Below are 22,528 nucleotides of genomic sequence, written 5' to 3'. Positions count from 1 at the left end.
ACCCGGAGCAGGGGTCACAGTGGCACGAATTACAATTCTGGAAGAGAAGAGACAGCACTTCCCTGATATGAAGGGTAAGGAAGTGAGTGTGGATTCAGAGAGAGAGAAATTTGTTTTTAGATGTGGGGCTAAAAATTAAACTTATTCTCGTGACCTCAGTTTTCACTGAAAGTAGATAGAGTAGGGGAATGTCAAGAGAAGAGGCTAGGAGGAGGAAAGGTTGGGGTGCCTGGGTAGCGCAGTCGTTAAGCGTCTGCCTTTGGCTCAGTGCATGATCCTGGCGTTATGGGATCGAGCCCCGCACCAGGCTCCTCCACTGGGAGCCTGCTTCTTCCTCTCCCACTCCTTCTGCTTGTGTTCCCTCTCTCGCTGGCTGTCTCTCTGTCAAATAAACAAATAAAATCTTAAAAAAAAAAAAAAAAAAGAAGGAAAGGTAGGCTCCAATCAGATGATGACTTTCTGCTGTGGATGAGGCAGTCATAGAAGTAAATAATCTTGTATCATTAAGTACTGTAGCTCTTCAACATTCATTCAAAAATGTTAGTTAAGTACCTCTAAGGGAACACTGCTACTTACGTATCCCCCTGGAGGGCCTCACACTGCAGTTGCTACCTCTGTGCTGACCGAGTTTGAATCCTGGCCCTGCCACTTAGTCAGTTCTGTGACCTTGACAACTTAATGTGACTTCTTTTTGTTTCATCATCCATAAGATGAAAAATGATAATACCATAACATAGGATCGAAGGGAGTATTCAATAGGTCATCTTTTCAAAGCATTTAAAATAGAGCCCAGGATAGAATAAGCATTTTAGAAATGTGGCTAATACAATAATTATTATTTGGAAATACTAAAACTTTTTAAATTAAAATTTGCCTCTGGTGATTCAGGACCTTTTTGTGTGTGTGTATTGCAGTTTATGATGTCTCTGGAGCAGCAAGTGACAGAAATTGTGTCGTCCTCAGTGATATTCACATCGACATCATGGACTATATCCAGCCTGCCACTTGCACTGATGCTGAATTCCGTCAGATGTGGGCTGAATTCGAATGGGAAAACAAAGTTAGTCCTTGGGAGATTTCCCCGAACTCTTTATCTTCCTTTTGGGCTAGTGTTGAGGAGTTCTCTGATAAAAGTAGTCCCACTGAAAAGTGTCAGATGTAAGAAGCAGTCTCTCAATATCTCTTCTTGCACATGAGCCTGAACCAGAACTTACACGAGTAGTTTGCTAAGTTGTAAACTGGCGAGAGTAGCAGTTGTATGATTAGACCGACTGATCAAGATATTAAAGACAATATTCCATCCCTTGGATGTATGAATAATAATTTACCATTGAATCCAGTGTCCAGAAGAGGTTTTACAAAGTCAGTGGCCTTGATTTTTATTAGAAATACTCTACATGGAGCATGCTGATCTTTTATGAAGTTACCTGTGTATGAAAGTTCTGATGCCAACTTGCCGTTTGTTGGATTTTGTAGCTGTCATTTACTTTTTTTCTTTGCCCACTCTCCCCACTAAATACTTGGAAGCAGGTTCTGTATGATATGTGAGTCTGTTTTCTCAACCGTAAGATCAGAAATTTGCAACTTTCTCATTATAAGGATTATGATCTCCTTGATTTTTTTCTCCCTCTGTACAGGTGACGGTTAACACAAATATAATTGATTTAAATGACTACTTACAGCATATATTAAAGTCAACTAACATGAAATGCCTCACTCCGGAGAAGGTAAGATTCGACTGAGAACTTAATCTGATAGAGGGTAGTACAGCCGGTTCCTGGCTCTCTTGTGTTTCCTTCAGTGTATCTTTGTCTTTGTTCAGCATGAGAAAAGCAGTGCCATTCTGGACTAGCTAACAGAATGCATCACTCTGTTTACCTCTTCGTACCAAAATATACCAGCCTGCTTGTTCCTAGTACAGGGACCCAGTTGATTTATAGTCAGATTCATTTTTCTTTTCAGTCTTCTCCCTTTCAGCTCAAGGCTCATTCCAAAATAGGTTTTGATACTGGATTAAAAATGTCCACGACCTCTTCTCTTGGCTCTGATTGTGGGTCAGAATGTATCTGTTCAAATACAGAATTTTCTACTAAGTTCTGTATATATGAAAAAGAATAGAAAGAAAGAAAAATGAAACTAAGGCTCTAAGGAATTTTTTTTCTTTGTTGAATTCCTACTAATATTAATACTACTAATTTTATCGGTAAAGTTCTGCCAGACAGATGGGTTTTAATTCCTGTATCAGTTTATTCAACAAATAGTCTAACAAATAAACAGATATCATACACCCAGTACTCTGTGAGCTACTGGATATACAGTAATGAGCAAAATAAAAATTGTCTGTCCTTCGTGGAGCTTAAGGTCTGGTGCAGTCAGACAACTCTGTAAGTGAATAGGGAATGTATATATACAAACTGGCATAAGTGCTATTTCTTTAAATACAGTTTTTTGAGGTGTAACATAGACACAGTAACATTCACACTTTTATATATGCAGTTCTGTGAGTTTTGACATTTATGTAGTCATGTAACCACCACCACATGGTAAGTCCTATTTTAAATGCTAATTTATAAACGCTGCTGGGTCTCGCTTATGTCGTTCTCTAGTGAAGTATTGAGTGTATCGTCAATTTTTTCCAGGCTCTTTCTGGTTACTGTGGCTTTATGGCAGCCAACCTGTATGCTCGTTCCATATTTGGAGAAGATGCCCTTGCAAATGTCAGCATTGAGAAGCCAATTCAACAGGGACCGGAAGCCCCTGTTACTGGTCACATAAGAATTCGTGCAAAGAGTCAGGTAACAATAGGGTGGTTTTTGTTTTGTTTTGTTTTGTGTTTTGAGATCATCTCTGAATGGAACAAAAAGGAAGAATTTATTTCTTCGTTATTTCTATATGTAGTATTCTCTGTCATACTAGTGTTTTATGCATTAGATGCATATATGTAATAATATTCTCTGACTAGAAATAGAACTTTGGCTTCATTAAAATGGCCCACTTTTTGGGCCTATTGCTCTGGATTATTTACCTAAAACAAGATTGATTCCTGTAGGATGTTTGTGAAATGGGTTCTCTAGAGTTTTTTGAAATCCAAACTACAAATCTAGTGACTATTTGTAAATCTAGCACTGAAAGTAAAGTTTTGGTGAGTCTGTTTTGTACATCCTTGGTTTCATTATTCACCTGGTGTCATTGACTGGGGGCTTGGTTAAGATACAATAACCTACTGGTTTTATATAGATTTAATAATTATAAACATTTTCATTCTTCCTTACAGGGAATGGCCTTAAGTCTTGGAGATAAAATCAACTTGTCTCAGAAGAAAACTAGTATATAAGAATAAACAAAAAGTCCTTGCAGCTTTACAGTAAAAATTTAGGTATGGGCTTATTGGACTCCAACATCTTTTGTACTCTTTCGTGCTTTATGTTATATAGAATCTGAGTTCATGCTGAATGCATTCCAGCCAATAATTTATAGCCTTTCCCTTAAATCAAGATTGAGTTTAAAATTATAGTTTGTCTTTTGTCTTAACAGTTCTGAATGCTGTCCTCAAAGTATATAATGTTTCTCACATGTACCAAGACCATTTTCACAGTACAATAAACAGATCTATTCCTAAATCTTTTGTTATTTTATAAATAAATATATAATTACCTAATTTTAGTTATGTAGCAATGGATTTCTTTTAGTTGGATTACAGGTTTCTATTATAAATTTAAATCACTCTGAGTTGTGCATATACAAACTTTGTTAAGAGAATTTACAAATTCAGTGATATGAAATGAGACAGACCTTGATTTACTTGATTGACTTTTACTTATTTGTTATTTTGACATCATTATCTCTAAAAATGCCTTTTTGTGTTCTAAGAGCTTTTCTCTGGAGTTGAGCTCTGGAAGGAAAGTATCAAATAACTTGAAACAGATCCATCTTCAGTTTAAAAGAGTATTATGAACCCTGACTTAAATAAACGTACTCTTCTTAATTATCCTGAATCATAAAGAAAAGTAATAATCCAAAGTAGATCTTTTATTTATTTATTTATTTATTTATTTATTTATTTAAAAAAAGATTTTATTTATTTATTTGACAGAGAGACAGCCAGCGAGAGAGGGAACACAAGCAGGGGAAGTGGGAGAGGAAGAAGCAGGCTCCTAGTCGAGGAGCCTGATGTGGGGCTCGATCCCATAACGCCAGGATCATGCCCTGAGCCGAAGGCAGACGCTTAACGACTGATCCACCCAGGCGCCCCCAAAGTAGATCTTTTAATCATTCACATTTAGGTCGGAGTCTTATTTTATGTTTGTGGAACATAATATATAATGGCTGCAGCCAGTTATTGAGGCTGCACCGGGAGGATTCAGCTGCAAGGGATTGAAAAGCTGTGCTGGGCCCATGTGTCCTCTGAGCCTTAATTCACCTTCCTCTTTCCTTCCTTTATACCAGTGCTTGTCCACCCTCGCCTCTCAGTATGATTCCATGTGGCTTTCTGTGCTGAGTTCCCTAGAGTCTGATTGTGCTGTCCTTTTGGCCCTTGCCTTCCTTGGGGATGATTGAGGTAGTCTGATCTTTTAGCTAAGTCTGAACATTGAGCTATTATGCTTTGTCTTTCAGCGAGGCTTCAGGCTACAGTCAGGATGTTGTATACCGCAGATAAGGTCTGTGAAAGAATGAAAGCAGCATCTCCTCTTTCAGCACTTGAGTGAAAGTGGAATGATTTGTTTGAAGTATAAAGGAGATCGATACCTTGTATGATGTCATAAACGTTGAAGCCACTTGCTTTTTCAATCAGAAAGAACCGGATGGTTACAAGGCATTTGAGATCCCACAGCACTGAGATCTCAAAGCCAAGTCAGTGGCTATCAATGGGGAAGATACGAGGAATGCAGGAAAGGGGTCAGTTTGATGCATTCAGTCAAGTGCTGGAGATTTATGATGAGAGCAGAGGAACTGATGAAACTTTGGATTAGATCATTTCCCAAACTGTCCCATTGAACATTAGCTTCCTTGATGTCGTTAGCTACTCTGGGAGAAAAAGGATACCATAGTCAAGTAAGTTGGGGAAAAGCTTCATACTGTCCGGTACTGGAGATTCATCATGTACATTAGCATACTAGAAATTCTGAGAAGTCCTTCAGTAAAGAAGCAAATTAGTTTGGTTTAACCCAGTATATCTTCATCTTACTTGGCCAGGGAATTAGTTTTCACAGAATTACCTGAAGATGGTATTATAGGGACAGGAAAAGTGACTTAGCATGTTAAAGGTTTTGGTTTTATATTCACAAGCAACCAGTATTGCATTTAAAATCTCAAGGAATTATGCCTTGACATCTACACCTAGAATATCTCTCTTGATACTCTCAAGAAAATGGCCTAACATACTGCAGCTGTTGTTGGTGGGATCAGGTTGGCTCACATTGCCATTTTCTTCAATTCATAAATAAGGAGAACAGAGAGAAGGAAGTTAACACAGATGTCGGATATGTATACTACATTAAGCTGTTTACTTCATTAGCATTTTCTTAGCTTTGTGCATTTAATAAATGTAAACTGAATTGGATAGCTTACAGAAGCCGTTTATACTATGCTCTTTAAATTAGGATATACATTTAAAGGTTGTGGTTGCTCGTATTTGAAGATATATAATTAGGACCACAATGTGTAGTAAGAGAATAAACATAGTATCTGACACCAAGGTGAGGGCTTAATACTATAAAGGTACTGAATGAATAAACCTATAAATCTTAGAAGAGAATTAAATGGCCCTTGTATTTCACTATCATGACACTAGAGGGAGCGCTCAGTGTTCCCTTAGAGCTCTTAGGAAGGAAGTTATTTTCATTTTGGGATTAGAAGTGACTGGAGTTTAAAGTTGTTTTTATAAGAGGGAAAAACAAGGTAATTTTTCTGTTAGGCAGGAGATTGATAATAGTGCTATTCTGCTAGCTGTAAGAAACTTTTCTACATGATTTATAAATAATATAGGGGACAAAACTCATTTCATAGTATCTAAAAAGACAAGAGAACCACAAAGTTTTAGAAACTAAATAGTATCAGGGCACCTGGGTGGTTCAGTCAGTTAAGCGTCTGCCGTTTGCTCCAGTCATGATCCCAGGGTCCTGGGATCGAGTCCCACATTGGGCTCCCTGCTCAGTGGGGAGCCTGCTTCTCCCTCTACCTGCCGCCACCTGCCTGCTTGTATACTCTCTCTCTCTCTCAGACAAATAAATAAAATCTTTTTAAAAAATTTAAAAGAAACTAAATAGTATCAGAAGTGAAATAACAGTGCTATATATTGGGTAAAGTAAGTAGTTTTACTGGCGACATTTTCCTTCCACATTGATAAATGTTCTTAGTTAATTTATAGCCTTTCCCTTAATTAAAGCAAGATTTAGTTTAAAATTATACTTTTTTTTTTTTTTAACAATTCTAAATACTGTCCTCAAAGTAGGGTCAGGCCTATCAGCTGTGTGCCTTAACTGTCCTTACCCGTACCCTCTGCACACCGTTAATGTTACCTGTCCCTACCCCTGAGCTCCGCTCTCCACCCCCAGGATCTCAGGAGCCTAAAGATGTAACCAGGTAGGTATAATACAGTTGAGTTGAGTTCAGCTTAGAATCAAAAATGTGGAATCCTGGGGCGCCTGGGTGGCACAGCAGTTAAGCATCTGCCTTCGGCTCAGGGCGTGATCCCGGCGTTATGGGATTGGGCCCCACATCAGGCTCCTCGACTAGGAGCCTGCTTCTTCCTCTCCCACTCCCCCTGCTTGTGTTCCCTCTCTCGCTGGCTGTCTCTATCTCTGTCAAATAAATAAATAAAATCTTTAAAAAAATTAAAAAAAAAAACGTGGAATCCTGTATTCCACTTACTTGCCGGGTAGTCTTAGGCAGTGATAAATAGCTGGTTTATTGAGTGCCTCTTTGTGTCGTGCATAACAGTCAGTGCTTTTTCCATGACCTACATAATCCTCCCAGTGACTCTGAGGAAATACTGTTAATATCATTTATAGGTGATCAGTCTTAGGAGAGGGTAAGTTACTTACTATTAATAAAGGCCTAATAGGAAGAGGAAGACCCCAGATATAAAGCCAGGGTGTCAAGACAGTAAGTCCCTATGGCTTGTCACACACTGCCACCACTTGCCTTTGTGCCTCAGTTTCCGCACTCATAAGGTGCTTATAATGTCTATGTCACAGAGCTGATGGAGGATGAAGTTATATATCGATTGTGAATATCTCGCACAGAGCAGATGCTCATTAGTAAGTGTTGATTCGTTTCTTTCCGCATTGCCCTTCCTTCCTTACACTGCAGAGAAGATGGAAACGTGCCCTCACTCTCTTCATACCCCCCTCTGCATTTAGGTCCTAATTCTGTACTCTACTCGAATGCTTTTGTTTTTTAACACCAGTAACTTAAAAAGATCTTCATTTCTCAAGAATTATTTAATTGAGGTATCATTGGCCCTCAACTCCATGACGTTTTTTGTCCTGTCAATTTTTTAATTAGCTCTTGGCACTTCTGCTTATCAACTGTTGTTAATCACAGCTAATGTGACTGTCACACCCATATACCTCATATGATAAATGGTCTGTGGTAAACGTGCTGGTTTATGTGCTTCCAGAATGACGATCAAATGACTAGTTCTTTAAAAATTGAGCACAGAGATATGTGCAGCCAGGTTGTAGTAACAACATGGTATTTACAGTCACTCACTGATCAAGTCACTTCTGGCAATCTGACCATTTTCTCTTTCTTTTCTCCACCTAGCTATGGCAGGATCTCTGATTAAGAAGTCAGTTATGCAGTGACAAAAGAATGCAGGTGGGGTTTGTGCCTTTTATCTGGGCTTCTGTGTATAATTGTGGGATTCTGAGAAAACAACTCTATGTCTTTTTGAGTAATTTTAAAACCAACTAGATTTACCAATGGAATGCAGCATGGTGGGCTGACATAGTCCTGAATCAGTCTTTTAAAATCTAATCTCAATTCTCTGTAATTTTCTGAAAGTAGATATATCTGTGTGGCCTACCGCCTCATCTGTAAAATGAAATCATTCAGTTAGCTGACCGTCAGGGTTCCCAGCTGAAAAAATTCATACTAAAAAGCCTTGTGTTTTTACAGCTACCTCTTCAACAAATTTTCTAATCAACTGGGTTATCTCCTGGATATTACCCACACACAACTTAAAATTAACATTGTGAAATGAACACCTCTTGCCCCTCAAACTTGTTCCTCTGCTGTGTTCTCTGTCTGGTCACTTATGCTCAAAACCCGGTGGTCACCTTACCTCTTCCCTCACCCCCTATATCTCATGAGGCACAAAGTCCCATGTTCTTCCTTCCTCAGTATTTTTCTCATCTTTTTTTCCCCACTCCTACCACCATTGCCCCGATTTAGACTCTTGTCATCTTTAGCCTAGTCTACTGCAGTGGCCTAACCATAAATTTTATGTATAATTCTAAAATTAAAGCCTCCGCTTTAATCTTAACCACATACAACAGTAGCTATACAATTCCTTTACCTTTTCAAACTCTTCCCTGGTAATAGTATTTTGAGGGACCTACCTGAAAAAAAAGAAGTCCAAAGATTTTGATAATAGTATTTTCAATAATGAAAATTGAAAACAATTGGGACACCCCAAAATGAGTATTAATGAGAGCAAATGGTGTAAATTATATATAGTGTGTATCAGAACACTCACTAGATAGTAGATACTCAATAAATTCTTACTGAGTGACCCAATGAATGAGGCATGTAGCTATAGAGATAACAGGGTGTGGATTAAATCACACCATTGACGTGTCTATGAAATAATGTTAGCTGGGAAAAAAAGATACTGCTCTGTAAGAATGTTTTCTGCATTCAGATAAATCAGGATATATTACAGATACAATGCCTGTCTCTCAAGTGAATAGAAAACCAAAATCACATTTGTCTTATCACTAATACATCTTGAAAATACATGTTGTCTACCCCCTCAGGACACTGGGTGTGGCTAAGATATTTCATTGGCTGGAGTCCCTGAGTCCAGCTCTTGTGGATTTTTAGATCTGTGATCTTGATCTCTTGGGCTTCTAAGTGGCTGAAAGCTCAGCTTCTTCTGGGCCCACCCAGAGAGCTGGCATCCCCTTGTAAGTCAGCACTGCCTTCTCTTCTAAGAGGGTGGGGGCTGAATCACCGTACAGGACTTCACCAGCCCGGACAGGGGGAAGACGCCTATCTGGCTCAAGGAATCTGGGAAAATTACTGAACTCTGCTAAGCTATGTAAACCATTCCCTAAAGCCCAACAACATTAAAAAGTAACTCTAATCATAATCACAATTTTCTCTATGAAGTTGTTTAAGGTCAGACTTTTTTTTTTCAGTGACCCTGTGCTTTGAGTAAAGGTGTGACTGTTACTCATGCTTTGAGTGAAGGTATGACTGTTGAGAACATGGTTTTCAAACTCCCTCTGCTAGTATACTAGGATTCTACAAGCTAGACCAGTGTGTTCCCACAGGTAGAATCAAATAATGGTGGTCCTTTTCTTAGGTCCAAGAAAAGTTGGTAGAAAGGATTTTGTCTGTGTTACGTTTTTTTCCCATAAATGTTTTTAACACGTTAATACCTGCTACCTAATTTAAAAAGTAATAAAGAAGCACTATGGGATTATTTGGCTGAATGTTCTTGGTCTTTGTGGCCGTGTGTTCCCCTGGCGGTTTTACACTGCATACGTGTACTCTTTGCTAGTAAGCTGCTCCTTGTTCATCGAGCTGAATTAAATGTGTTACTGTCATGGGGTCAGCACAGGGTAACTTGATTTCTAGATACTCCACCACTGGCCTGGGTGTCTGTGTGAAGTATAAAATCCAAATGTTCTTACGTAATTCCTACAGATAATATACCGCTAGGAACTATTTACCTTAATGAAAATAAGCCTTGGTAATGGAAGTACCAATCCACATTCGGGTGGTCGCTGGTTTATGCCTTCAATGTAATGCCCTCTGGAAAAGCCCTGGAAGAAAGTGCTCTGGTTTTTGGTACTCAGCCTCTAAGACTTTTCCCTTATTTCCTAACCTAAGGCAGAAGACGGGGACTTTCTAGGATCCTTGCGTTCTGATTGATAATACCCGCTACATGTCTAGTGCCGTGGTATGTCCGGAAGTCGCTACGGTTGAGATACACTTTGGTGCGTGTCTTAATGACAACACGTACATACCTCATCAGAGCACCGGTTTTAGTAAGTCTTACATTAGAAAAATGTACCAACTGCTGAGAGAGCCCAGAAGACTGGTAACAGAAGAAACGCATGGTTTCACAAAGAGGTGACATTGGAACTCAGCCTTGAAAAGCAGAAATGTGCCTGCTGAATGACAGAGGAGGGTGGGAGAAAAGGGGTGGCAAAGCCTGTCCAGCCACAGAACAGTTTGGGTATAATCACAGAGGGGCACGGCACAAGAGAGATGGGTTTATTCAGCATGGGGCATGTTGGGGGCCATGGCAGATGGTGAGGCCAGGGATGGTGGACAAGGGTCAGATCATGAAGGACAGGCTAAGGCATTTGAACTTCATAGGGGTGAAGAACTACTAAGGATTTTAAGCAGATGAATGAAACAATCATCTGCATTCAGAGAAACCTCTGGCTACAGTTGGGAGAATAGATTGGGGGTGTGGGAGAACAGTTAGGAATCTGAGTTATTTTGACAGGAGGTGATGTGGAGGGTGGGACATGGCTGGGGCAGAGAATGGAGGACAGGTAGAAGCCTTTGGGGAAAAAAAAACACCACCATTAAAGGCGCCCCTAAGGCCAGATGGTGCTCTCATAATTGCCAAGTCAGCTTTTCCTCATGTATAAAATGGGAACAATTATCCTTACCCTTCCCATCTTAAAAGGTTACTGAAATGGCATGAAACATAATCTGTATTTAATAGTATTGTTATAATGATTTTCATCCACAGAACAAATACCATGAGGTTGAATGATATGAAATTGCCTCTTTCATGGCCACCAAAAAAAAAAAAAAATATCAGGAATTTTGTATGATTCAACCTAATAGTTGGTGACTTTTTCCCTGCTATTTCCTGTCTCGTTTTTGGCCATATCATTGCACCCCCACCCCTCCTTTTTTAAGATGAGCAATACATTTCATCAAGGGGATTTCCAGGAATTCTGGGGAGGCAAGAGTATTAAGTGTACAGCCTTTGGAGTCAAACCCAGAATCAGATTTTTCTCTGTAATGGATGAACAGTGATCTTGGACTTGTCGGTCCGTTTTAGACTTATTTTATTTTTCCCATCTGGAAAATAGAAATAACGCCTCCCTTGCAGTGTTACTAAACGAGAGAAGTCATGCCTCGGAGTATGTGGCATGTACAAGGTGTTGAATAAAAGTTAGTCTCAACTGCCACTTCCCCGCCACCTCCCCCCCCCCGCCCCCGCAACCCCTTCTCATTTTCCCTATTTGTTCACAGAAGGCTTGGCATAGAGCCCTAGTTACCGGCTTTCTTGCAGCCCAGAAAAGCTGGGTTAAGAGCTGCATACCGGGGCTTTTGGTGTGTCAGAAATGTTCAGCTGTCATAATAACTTCAAGCCAAGACCTTTTAAACTAGTGACCATTTAAACTATCAAACTTGATTCCATGGAATTGCTTTAGTGCACAATTTGTGTCAAGTTTTTCCGGAATGCCACAAGCCTCATCACTTTCCACATCATTCAGGAAGTTACTCATTTAGCCTTTCCAATAAACTCATCCATGCAGACTGTGTCATGCTCCCCTGGTAGTGTCATCACCTTTTTTTTTTTTTTAATGTGATAACTGCTTTTTGCAAAAGAAAAAAAAAAACGTAGTAGTATTTATTTCCTTGTATTCATGACTCTGAATCCAACCCAAAAGGTGAAGTCACAATCGTTGACCCTCCACACTCCTGGGTCTCGATAGCACAACTGGATTTCTGCCTCAGTTTCCCTGCTGAACATTTTCCCTTATGAGAAGTTCTGACTTTGCATTAATTCGGTGTTTTTTTTTTCTTATTGAACTCCTACTTTATGCAAGCACCATTCTTGTCCCAGCACGCATATGGTGAATAAGACCGACAAAATCTTTGTGCTCCTGAGCTTACATTTTTGCAACAACAATCAAATATTTTCAGAGTGGATGAGTGCTACGTAGGAAGTAATAGGCTAATGGGACAGATAGTGGCTGGTAGATAGAGGGTAACAGGGTTGACAGGGAAGTAAGACAGGAACAAGGCCCTGATGTGGAAATGAGTCTGGCATATTTGAGGAACAGAATGGCTGGGATTCTTTCTCCTTTTTTGCGACAGAGGGATAAAGTGGTGGAAGATGCAGCAGGAAAGGTAGACAGGGAGCAGATAAACATTACTCTCTGAGCTTTGACCTCCAGCTTCCCCGAAGGGTTGGATTCTGTAGATAGCCACGACCTCGGACCTTCCTTTAAACCCGATGTATGCCATCCAGAAGTATTCTCTTCTCACGCCATCGCTGTTGCATGGAACCTGGCCGCCTCGCCCTACCCCTTGCATTTGCCCCTGACTGAAATCAAGTCAGAGTCCTTGGTTCTCTTGTAAGTATGGCCTTTTTTCACTTAAAATTTAATTACTACTAAGTAATGCCTGCTCATGAAGATAAGAAAATGAAGTAAGGCAAAATTTAAAAATTATCCACAAACCACCCAAAGATAAATATGGGTAAATACTGGTTATCATTTTGGTATATGTCATTTCAGATGTGTATTCATTTAAATATACATATTTTTAAATCAAAATATCACAATATGACCTTCTTATTCAATAATATAAACTTCTATATCAATAAGTCAACGTCTGCTTCCATGTTACTTTAAATAACTTGTCATGCTGACGATAGACCACGATTGATTCGGCCCGTTCACTGTTTCGAAAGACTAATCAAATAACAATTACGACAGCCATAGCAGTTAATGCGTGTTAAGCACACTGGTGATTTTACATCCTTTCTGAGGTAGAGAACGGCTAAGGGACTTGCCTGCCACAACACGGGCAGTGAGCAGCAGTGCTGAAGCAGAAATGACGTTTGCTACACGCACGCTGTGGGCCACGCAGCCTGCGAGCCTCAGCACCGAGACCACTTCTGGTGTTCCCTGAAACCTCACAGGCCGCGACCCCGTAGCCCTTCGGTGACCCCGAAGGGAGAAAGGCATCTGATGTCCACACCCAAGACCGTCCGTGGCATGTACAGAAACCAGGGTGCTAGTAGGAAGAGAGACGTGGGTGCTGGACAGCCTAAGCTGACAGTCTTTATTCTCTCGCCTCTTGCTACAGTTCCGCTGCCCCTCCAGGGTGGCTCCCCCACCCTGAGCCCCTCATCTCTTACCATCTCTGAGGTTCCTCTATCAAATGGGTAGACCATGGTTTTTATTATTGTTGGCTGTTAAATAGGAATAAGGCCCAGCCCTGGGTGGCCAAGTTTCCAGGAATGAGGTGGGTCCCCACCAACGCCCTTTAAAAAGGGGAAAGGGAAATGTCAGTGCTTGGGAACCTGGGGGATTGAGGAAGAAGGGAACCAGATAGGATCAGGATTTTCCTTACAGTTATTGAAGGAAATAGTGAGGGGGCAAAGGAGATGGGGTGGGGGGTGGGGGTCCTCTGGCAACCTCTTTCAGATGTGACACCATTATGGGGTGTGTGACAAGTAATGATTCCCTTAAAGCCCTGCTGGTTTCCTGGGAAAGCTGCTCAAAAGTTGACCCACTGAGCTGCCATTGGTTGCCGCATAGGCAGGGCAGTCAGCCAATAACGGGCATCACCAGATGGCTGGGAAAAGGCTAGGAGGCAGAGACGGAAGCAGGATGCCTCATATCTAGGGTATCTGAGCTGTGCATTTGCACCCTGACAGTAAGTTGTTGACAGCAAGCAAGGAGACTAAGCAAGTGTTGTTCCCATGGCAGCCACGCCCTTCATAGAAGCGAAGAGAATAAGCTTCTGTGTGGGACCGAGGAGGCTTCTTTTCCTTTTGTCCAAAGAGCACGGGGGAGGTGGCACATAATTGCATGGCCGAGGCCCAGGGCTCTATCCAGTTGGGGCTCCACCGCTCACTCCCTGGGAGTGGAGTATCTCTCCTCTTCATGGGCTTCATCTTCAAGGCCCGGCTCATAGGCCGCTTCCTTTACAAAGCCTGCTCAGGCCCTCCCTTATTGTTCTTTTTGCTGTGCTCACACAACACCCTGTTCCGCTATGATACCACGTAGCACTGCTTAGCGCGTTACCTTGTCAGTCTCCTCCATCAGACTATGCGCTCCTGAGTTAGGGACTGTGTCTGACTCATCCTGCGCTCCCCTTGCCCAGCGCAGTAAGATTTCTTGAATAACTGAACCCGTAAAATGGAGACAGCATTTGCCTGCCTTTGTCCCAGGACTGTTCTAAACTGGGAGTCAAGTGTTAACTTTTGTCAAAATGCTACCATTCACTGACTGGGCAGTAATGATAATAAGAATTCACATGTGGACAACGCTTTCAAGTTTACGACGCAGCTTTGCATCTCTTATCTATGTGATCCTCACACTGGGCCAGTTACCACTTTCTCATTTCACAGATGGGAAAACTGAGCTCAGAGAGGTGAAGTCATTGGTTAAGGTTGCTCAGCAAGTAAGTGAGGGGGCCAGAAATGAAACTCTGACCTCTGACTCTGAGCATGTCTTCTCTCTATTCCATGTTGTTACTTCCACTGCTAGCACATCCTTGATTCGTTATAAAACAAGCAAACAGACAGAAATCTCTCCGTTATAAGCTTCAAGTTCATGGCGGATTACTCCCTTCACCTCCTGCTTCATGCAAACTTGGCTGTCCCTCAAGGCCACGTCTCTCCTATATTCTCTTCCGACCTCTTGATTAGAAGCTGCCTATGCTCACATATTCCGCTGGGGCCTCCGTTGACCGTCCCGCCATTCCCTGTCGATGCTAACCTACCCTAACTTCTACCACGTGCAAATTTACTTCCCCTGTGGGGCTTATGCTATCCAGCTCAAACCATCAGACCATTGTCCCGGGGCCTCCACTCTTGAATGAGTGACCCAAGAATGGAGGGAATGACGGGCGGGCCTGTCCTTGAGGCACATGCCACCTTCCACACTATCTTTGCAGTGGCTGTTGTTTGACTACCTTGGTCCCTAAAGTCTTCTCCACTTCAAGTCCTGCCGTCACCCAGGAGTCCTCTCTACGTTAAGCTACTCACCAGCCTGGTCTCTTTGTTCCTTAATGTTGGCAGCAACAGTGACCACTGCCTCGCAGCCAGAGTTAAACCTTGCACCTTCTCAGTGGTCCTGGAACCGCTCCACTTGAGAGATCTTGTGGTCCGACACGCTGCCTCCCTGACGTATCCCCAGCTCTCGGCTCTCTCACTCTTTCACTCCGCCGGGACTGCTCCTGGACACGCTGGTTAGCACCAGGCCTTCGGCCTCACTGTTTTCTTCCAAGTCCACCATTCCCCTTACTATTTCTCTTCCTTCCCTATTAGCCTAGACCTTTAGGGCAGCATGAAAACCAGCATCATCCTCTTTCTGCCACACCCATTCTGAAAACATTAAACTTTGTATCAGTCCAACCTCTGCCTTCTCCACCCCTGCACTCGGGCGGCTGAGCACGACCATGCAGACTGGCTCTAAAGCAATTCCGGGCTCATCCTTGACTGGGCCCTCATAGGTACTGTGATCTCGGTCATCTCTTCACAAGAGGTACAAATTCATTGGGGCGCCTGGGTGGCGCAGTCGTTAAGCGTCTGCCTTCGGCTCAGGGCGTGATCCTGGTGCTCTAGGATCGAGCCCCACATCAGGCTCCTCCACTGGGAGCCTGCTTCTTCCTCTCCCACTCCCCCTGTTTGTGTTCCCTCTCTCTCTGGCTGTCTCTCTCTCTGTCAAATACATAAAATAAAATCTTTAAAAAAAAAAAAAAAGAGGTACAAATTCATTGACTACCGAAACTGGTTCACCCCTCCATTCATTGGACAAATCTTTATCAACTGTCATATGCCAGACAATGGGCTGCATGTTAAATACATTACAGCAGACGAAACCAGTCCGCAACATAGTGCCTGCCTTCGAGGGGGAGAGACACCTTGTCCACTGTGTACGAACATGGAATCACAGTTGTGAAGAGCGCTGCAAAGGGATTAATCCCAAATATGGGAACAGCACACAATAGGAAGACCTATTACCCTAGTCTGCTGGGTCAGAGGCCTCCGGAGAAACTGACTCTTAATTTCGGGCCAGGAAGGGTTGAGATTCACTAAGTGAGAGCAGTGGAAGTGGTGGAAGGGAAGGGCTTTCGGGGTGCAGGGAAGAGTCTTTGTGAAGGTCCTGGGGCAGGAAGGAGGAAGGAAATGAAAGGGGGCCCTGTGACAGCATACAGAGGGCACTGAGGGCAAGGTTGGAGAAGTCAACATGAGCTAGAGCTTTGGGGCATTTTAAGGATTTTGAACGAGTTTTATGCAGAGGATGGCATCGTCTGATTTGCCTTAGCTTTTGAAAAGGGTCAGCCCATTTGTAGTACATTGCCGAGGTTGAATAGTAAACCAGATAAGCTGTTGTCATCGTCCATTCAATGACTGATGACTTTGTGGAGACGGATTTGAGAACCTTCTCCAAACTCCAAAAGGCCCATCATTTACTTCTGATCCCTCCCACCACCACCACCACTACCACCATGTTTGGCAATTGACTTGCTTCCTACTTCTTAGGAAACTAAAAATATCAGGTGTGAACGTCCTCCGTTTCCTGCCTCTGCACCCACACATTTACCTAACTGCACTTCCTTCACTTCCTTCCTGCCCATCTCAGAGAAAGAGGGTCAGGTCTCCTTTCTGAGGCCCTTCCTTCCCTCTTCCACCTTCTCTAGGACCAACACCATGCTGCATTGCTTATTCACTCCTTGTCCTGTGAACAAACTCAATTCTCTTCCAATTAGACAAACAAAAATCAAACTCCACTCACCTCCTATGACCCTAGCTACTACTGCATGTCTCGCCTTCCCTTTACAACAGTCTGTATATAGCCTACCCTCCCAATGTCCCGGACAGTGGTGCTCACCAGATAGACCATGGACTCGGCACGTTTCCTGGCTCCTCTGACGGTAGACAGGCCTTGGTGACTAGCATCCCACTTTGGACCAAAGCATAGAGTAGCTGGCATGTGACTTTCCCATGAGCTCTTCAATGGCTGAGGTAATTGTGAAGGGGGTTTTGTCTTCCAAAGTTACAACTTCAAGACGATGGAGCCCCCATCACTCTTAAGTTACTTGGTGACTGTGTCCCCCCAACACATAAATCTTTGCTGTGTGAAGTCACTGAAGTTTGGGGGTTTGTTCATTACTACACATAGCCTAGCCTAACTAACACATGTAGTCTTTACTTCCTCACCTCTGTGCACTTTTTAAGAAAGAATTACATTATTTCTGACATACCTTCTAGTCCTCAGACTTCTCTCTATTGACATTTTACTCAGGCAAATGCCACTACAATTCTTTTATTGCTAAATCATGTAATTTGATTTCTCTGTGTCTTATGACCTATATGATACATTTCTCTCACTTATCAAAGTGGAATCAAATGGCTTTTATCAAGTCAAACCCCCATTTAAAAGACTTCTATGGCTTCTAGAACCAAAGCTTATTAAACTGACATCTGAGATCCTCAATGATTTAGCCATGATTTAGCTTCTCCTATTCTCCTTTACACAGCTAATATATTTCTCAGTACAGCCTTGATGAGCTCCTCCTCCTCCTTGACCTTCATCATGCTGTTCCCTACACCTGTCACATGCCTCAGTCCCGGTTTCTCCTGTCAAGTAACTTAGACATGTGTGCAAAGATGCTTGCATAAGGATTGCTTATAATAGCAAAATGTTGGAAATGACCTAAATGTCCATCTCTAGGTGATGACTTAAACAGATTATGTTAAGTTCATGCAATATATACTCTAAAGACAATGATGATGATGTGTAGTCATGGAAATTGTTCACAATTTATTAAGTCTGTAAAGCAGTGAAGTATACACTATCTGGTGTTTGTTAAAATACATAGGAAATATCTGGAGGACTATACACCAAAATGTTAATGGCCACAAATGAAAAAAAAGAAGATAAATTGGACTTTATCAAAACTTAAAACTTTTGTGCTTTAAAGGTCACCATCAAGAAAGTGAAAAAGTGCATAGAATATTAGAAAGCTTACAAATCATACATCTGATAAGGTACTTCTATCCAGAAAATATAAAAAACTCTTACAACTCAAAAAATAAAAAGACAAATTACCCCGTTCAAAAATGGGGAAAGGCTCTAAAGAGACATTTCTCCAAAAAAGATATACACATGGCCAATCAGCACATGAAAAGGCGTCCAACATCATCAAACATCAAAGAAATGCAAAACAAAACCACAATGAGACACCACTTCACACCCGCTAGGATATCTGTGATCCAAAAGACAGGTCACAGCACATGTTAAGGATGTAGAGAAACCGGAGTCCTCAAACCCTGCTGGTGGGAATGTGAAATGGTGCTGCCGGTTTGGAAAACAGTCCGCAAGTTCCTCAAAAGGTGGAACATCTCATCACCATATGACCCCGTGACTCCACTCCTAGGTGAAGTCCAAGAGAAATGAAAACACAACCACACAAAAACGTGTACGGGAATCTTCACAGCAACAGTATTCATAATAGCTAAAGAGTGGAAACAACCTAAAGTCCATCAACATGGATAAGCAAAATCCACGTAATGCAATATTATTCTGCAATGAGAAGAAATAAAGTCCCGAAGAATGGCATGACTTGGGTGAACCTTGACAACATCGTGCTAACTGAAAGAAACCAGTCACAAAAGACCACGCATTGCATAATTCCATGTGTATGAAAGGTCCAGAATAGGTAAATCTATAGAAATAGAAAGTAGATTTGTGGTTGCCTAGGGCTGAGGGGGGAGGGGACTGAGCAGAAACAGGAATTGACCGCTAATGGGTACAGGATTTCTTTTGGAGTGATGAAAATGCTCTAAAACTGTCGGTGACGCTGGCTGCCCAACTCTATACTAAGAACCATTAAACTATATAATTTAAATGGGTGGATTTTGTGGCATGTGAATTGTACCTCTATACACCTGTTGTTATTTAAAATCGTTAATGATCTTGTTTTTATAAAGCTTGGAAAGTGGCAGCAGCATCAATAGGGAAAGAGGGAGAGGGGTTTATAAGAAATTAATGCATAACTCTGGCTTAAGCAAAAGAAAATGTGTGTATGTGAGGAATTTATTGGAAGGGTACTGGGGTAGCTCATAAACTCCAATGAATTATCAAATAACCAAAGCTTGGTAGGGAAGGAATGAGGGCAGCCCTGGGAAGTTTGGTAGTAGGAGCTCATGGGACTTCTCTCTAGAATGCTACTGTTAGTATGACTCAACTCTAGTGACTCCTAACCTCAGGAGTCTCTATTCCAAGTTCCAATCTCCCAGGAGAGAGTATTCATTGTCTCAGTGAGGGTTAGGCGTCTCCCCTTGCGTTAGTCAGCTCTGGGTGAGGCGAACAGGATCGAACGGCAAGGACCTGATTGCAGGAAGCCTTTGCTTACGTACCTGATTCACTGGGACGGTAAAAGGAATGGCTGTGAGCGGAGCAGATAAACAGACACAAGAAATAATTACTAGATTAAGTTTTTAAAAAGCAAGGTCCAGAACAGTGTGTATAAGACTCATTTTCTTCTTAAAAATTTATGTCATGTACAAATGAAAATGGGGGCCACGTAGGTGACCTATGAGTGTTGCAAGCAGGTGGAAGGCCCTAGAGCATGCTAGGGACTGTAGCAAACTAGAGAGAGGGTCCTACATTTAAAGCAAGCAGATGCAACTCCATTCCAGTTGGTTTTGTCCTTCAGGAATGCAAGTCCGCTGTTGCTAGATCTTTGGATTTCCCAAGCAAAGCCAAACACTTGATTTTTATTTCAAATTTCCTGAGTTTAAAAACCCTCTGGGGGCCAAACAAAAATCTCTATGGGCTGTGTGTGTCTGCAGGTTTCCGGTTTGCCGCTTTTGATGTATATATTTGTATATAAATAGTGCTCAGACAGACTTGAGTTTCTACCGGCTGCGTGATCTTGGATAATCAAGTTATTTCCCCTCTAATGCGTAAAATGGGGAGAATAGTCTAAACCTTCACAGTTGCATCCATGAATTAACACGGAGTGTTTAAGAGCTTTCGGTTAAAGATGGTGGATTGAACGCATACATATAATTTTGCTCCCTCCTGAAAAACCCATTAAAACCACAGTAAAAAGATTTAAAGAAGCAGGGATTTACCAGGACAGAGGAGAAAGGAGAGGAGACAGGAGCAATAGAATTTTGGAATCTTGAAAGCAGATGGACAAGTAACTGACTTGGCAGATCTAAGAAACTAAATCTTACACATGAAGAGGGAAAAGCAGAGAACCAATCTGATCTATACTACGGAATTGTCAAAAAAGCTCAGCAACTGAGAACAAAGGAAATGGAAACTAAATTTAGGAAAATCTAGTGAACACTGTCTAAGAAACAGATTCTTACAGTCCTCCATATTTTATTTCCCTGAGTGACTACCCCCTTCTCTACTCCAGCAGAAGACTGAAGGGTTATTCACTAGAAAGAATAAGCAAGAGAGGGGCACCTGGGTGGCTCAGTTGGTTAAGTGTCTGACTCTTGATACCAGCTCAGGTCTGGATCTCAGAGTTGTGAGTTCAAGCCCAGCATTGGACTCCACACTGTGGAGTCTACTTTAAAAAGAAATAAAACTTAAAATTAAAAATTAAAAAAATAGAAAAATAGAATCCCTTTATTAAGGGATGCATGGCCCATCTGTGGCCTAACAAATATATGTCTACTGATGGCTGAACACTGAGACCTCCCAGCCCTCTGTCCCTTCCTGGATCGCAGAACACAAGCAATCAGGTATCTATCCTCCAGACATGATCAAAACATTTTCTGGGTGATCTAATCAACCAAACAGGAAATATGTAGAAAGTACTGACAGCCGGGGTGGGGGGGGGGATTCTTTAACAAATGGCCAGAGATCATTCCACAGTGAAATTCCAAACCAGCAAACTTAGCCCATGTGTTCAAAGCTTCTAATCAATGTTTAGTGTCCCTTCTTCAACAAGAGAAAGATTAACAGACATCTGAGTAAAACTTGTAACAAGAAAGAAAAGACCAAACAAGCAGATAAAAGTAATTTGGAGGAAAGAAGGATAATGCAGGAAAAGGAAAATTTCTAAATCACTATCGTTAATATGCTCAGACAAGAGGAGATCTTTCCTTGCTATTTTTAAATAAAGAAACATGCAGAGTCAAAACAGAGCCTGTAGAAAATGAAAACCATAATAGAGAAATGAAAAATTCAATAGGAAGATTGGAAGTTAAATTGAAGAAATCTCCCAGAAACTGAGGGGAAAATTCAAAGAGATGAAAGGTGGCCTTGTTCCTGCTTCCCTCTGTCTTCTTAAACATATCAAATATATTTATAGTCTCTGTTTATTTTTCTTGTCTTCTAATTCTAAAGCGTCGCTGCTATTAGGAGTCTGTTTCTATGGACTGATTTTTCTTCCCATTATGGGTCTTCCTGCTTCTTTGCGCATCTGGTAAGTTTCATTTGATGCCAGACATTGTGAACTTTACATGGTTGAGCACTGGACTTTTTATTCCTTAATTATTCTGAGCTTTGTTCTAGGATTCAGTCAACTTACTTGGAAAGAGTCTGATCCTTTTGAGGTTGCTTTGGGAGCAGAGTCTAGTTTAGGGGTAACTTGGCTTCATTATGAGGCTGTCTCTTTTTGGATGTGGTACCCTCCCCGTGCCTAACACATTATGAGGTTCCTTCACTCTAGTTGTTGGGGATATAAACTATTTCCAACCTGTGTGAGCTCCAAGAATTGTTCTACCTGCTTCTTTCAAGTGCGCTTTCCCCAGCCTCTAGCAGTTTCTTCAAATGCATACAATTATCAGGACTCAGTTGAAGACTTCAAGAGAACTTTCTGTGGCTCTCCGGAGTTCTCTCTGTGCAACTCTGTCCTGTCTGGTACTCTGCCCTGTGAATTCAAGCCATGTTGATCTCCCTGAACAACCAGCCACCTGTCCGTTCAACACAGGGAAACTGCCAGTTCTGCCTAGGTTGCCCCTCCATGCACTGTAGCCTGGAAATTCTCTCCAGGCAGTAATGTGGTACGGGACTTGAACCCACTGTATTTGTTCTCCCACTTTTAGGGATCTGTGCCCTGTGCTGCCTGTTGTCCAAGGTCTGAAAACAGTTATTTCATATATTTTGCCTGGTTTTATAAATTGTTTTACACAGGAGGTTAAATCCAGTGTCTGCTACTCCATCTTGGCTGCAAGTAGAAGTCCCCTATTTCAATAACGCCCACATTTCCCCCAGGTATTCTCTCTCATTGTTCAAATTTAGTACACACTTATTGGCTTGGTCTGGGGATATTTAGATGATGACTATAAAACAGAGTATTAAAAAACTCCCATAATTCCCTAGAGTAGTAACGC

The 22,528-nt window shown here is 41.8% G+C and overlaps 1 protein-coding gene across 1 annotated transcript in view; it reads left to right on the top strand.

Moving 5' to 3' along the window:
• Positions 1-3,658, top strand: part of COPB1 (coat protein complex I subunit beta 1) — a 35,101-nt gene extending 31,443 nt beyond the window's left edge. The window contains exons 19-22 of the mRNA XM_045796542.2: positions 915-1,060; positions 1,638-1,727; positions 2,640-2,795; positions 3,275-3,658. Of these exons, the coding sequence (XP_045652498.1) occupies positions 915-1,060; positions 1,638-1,727; positions 2,640-2,795; positions 3,275-3,334 (452 nt within the window). The 3' untranslated portion in view covers positions 3,335-3,658. The remainder of the gene's footprint in view (positions 1-914; positions 1,061-1,637; positions 1,728-2,639; positions 2,796-3,274) is intronic.
• The last annotated feature ends 18,870 nt before the right edge of the window (positions 3,659-22,528 follow it).

This window comes from Ursus americanus, chromosome 24, assembly GCF_024610735.1.
Source record: "Ursus americanus isolate L20-20 chromosome 24, mUrsAme1.1.p, whole genome shotgun sequence".
Taxonomy (NCBI): domain Eukaryota; kingdom Metazoa; phylum Chordata; class Mammalia; order Carnivora; family Ursidae; genus Ursus; species Ursus americanus.
This window is presented reverse-complemented; position numbering and strand designations above follow the sequence as displayed.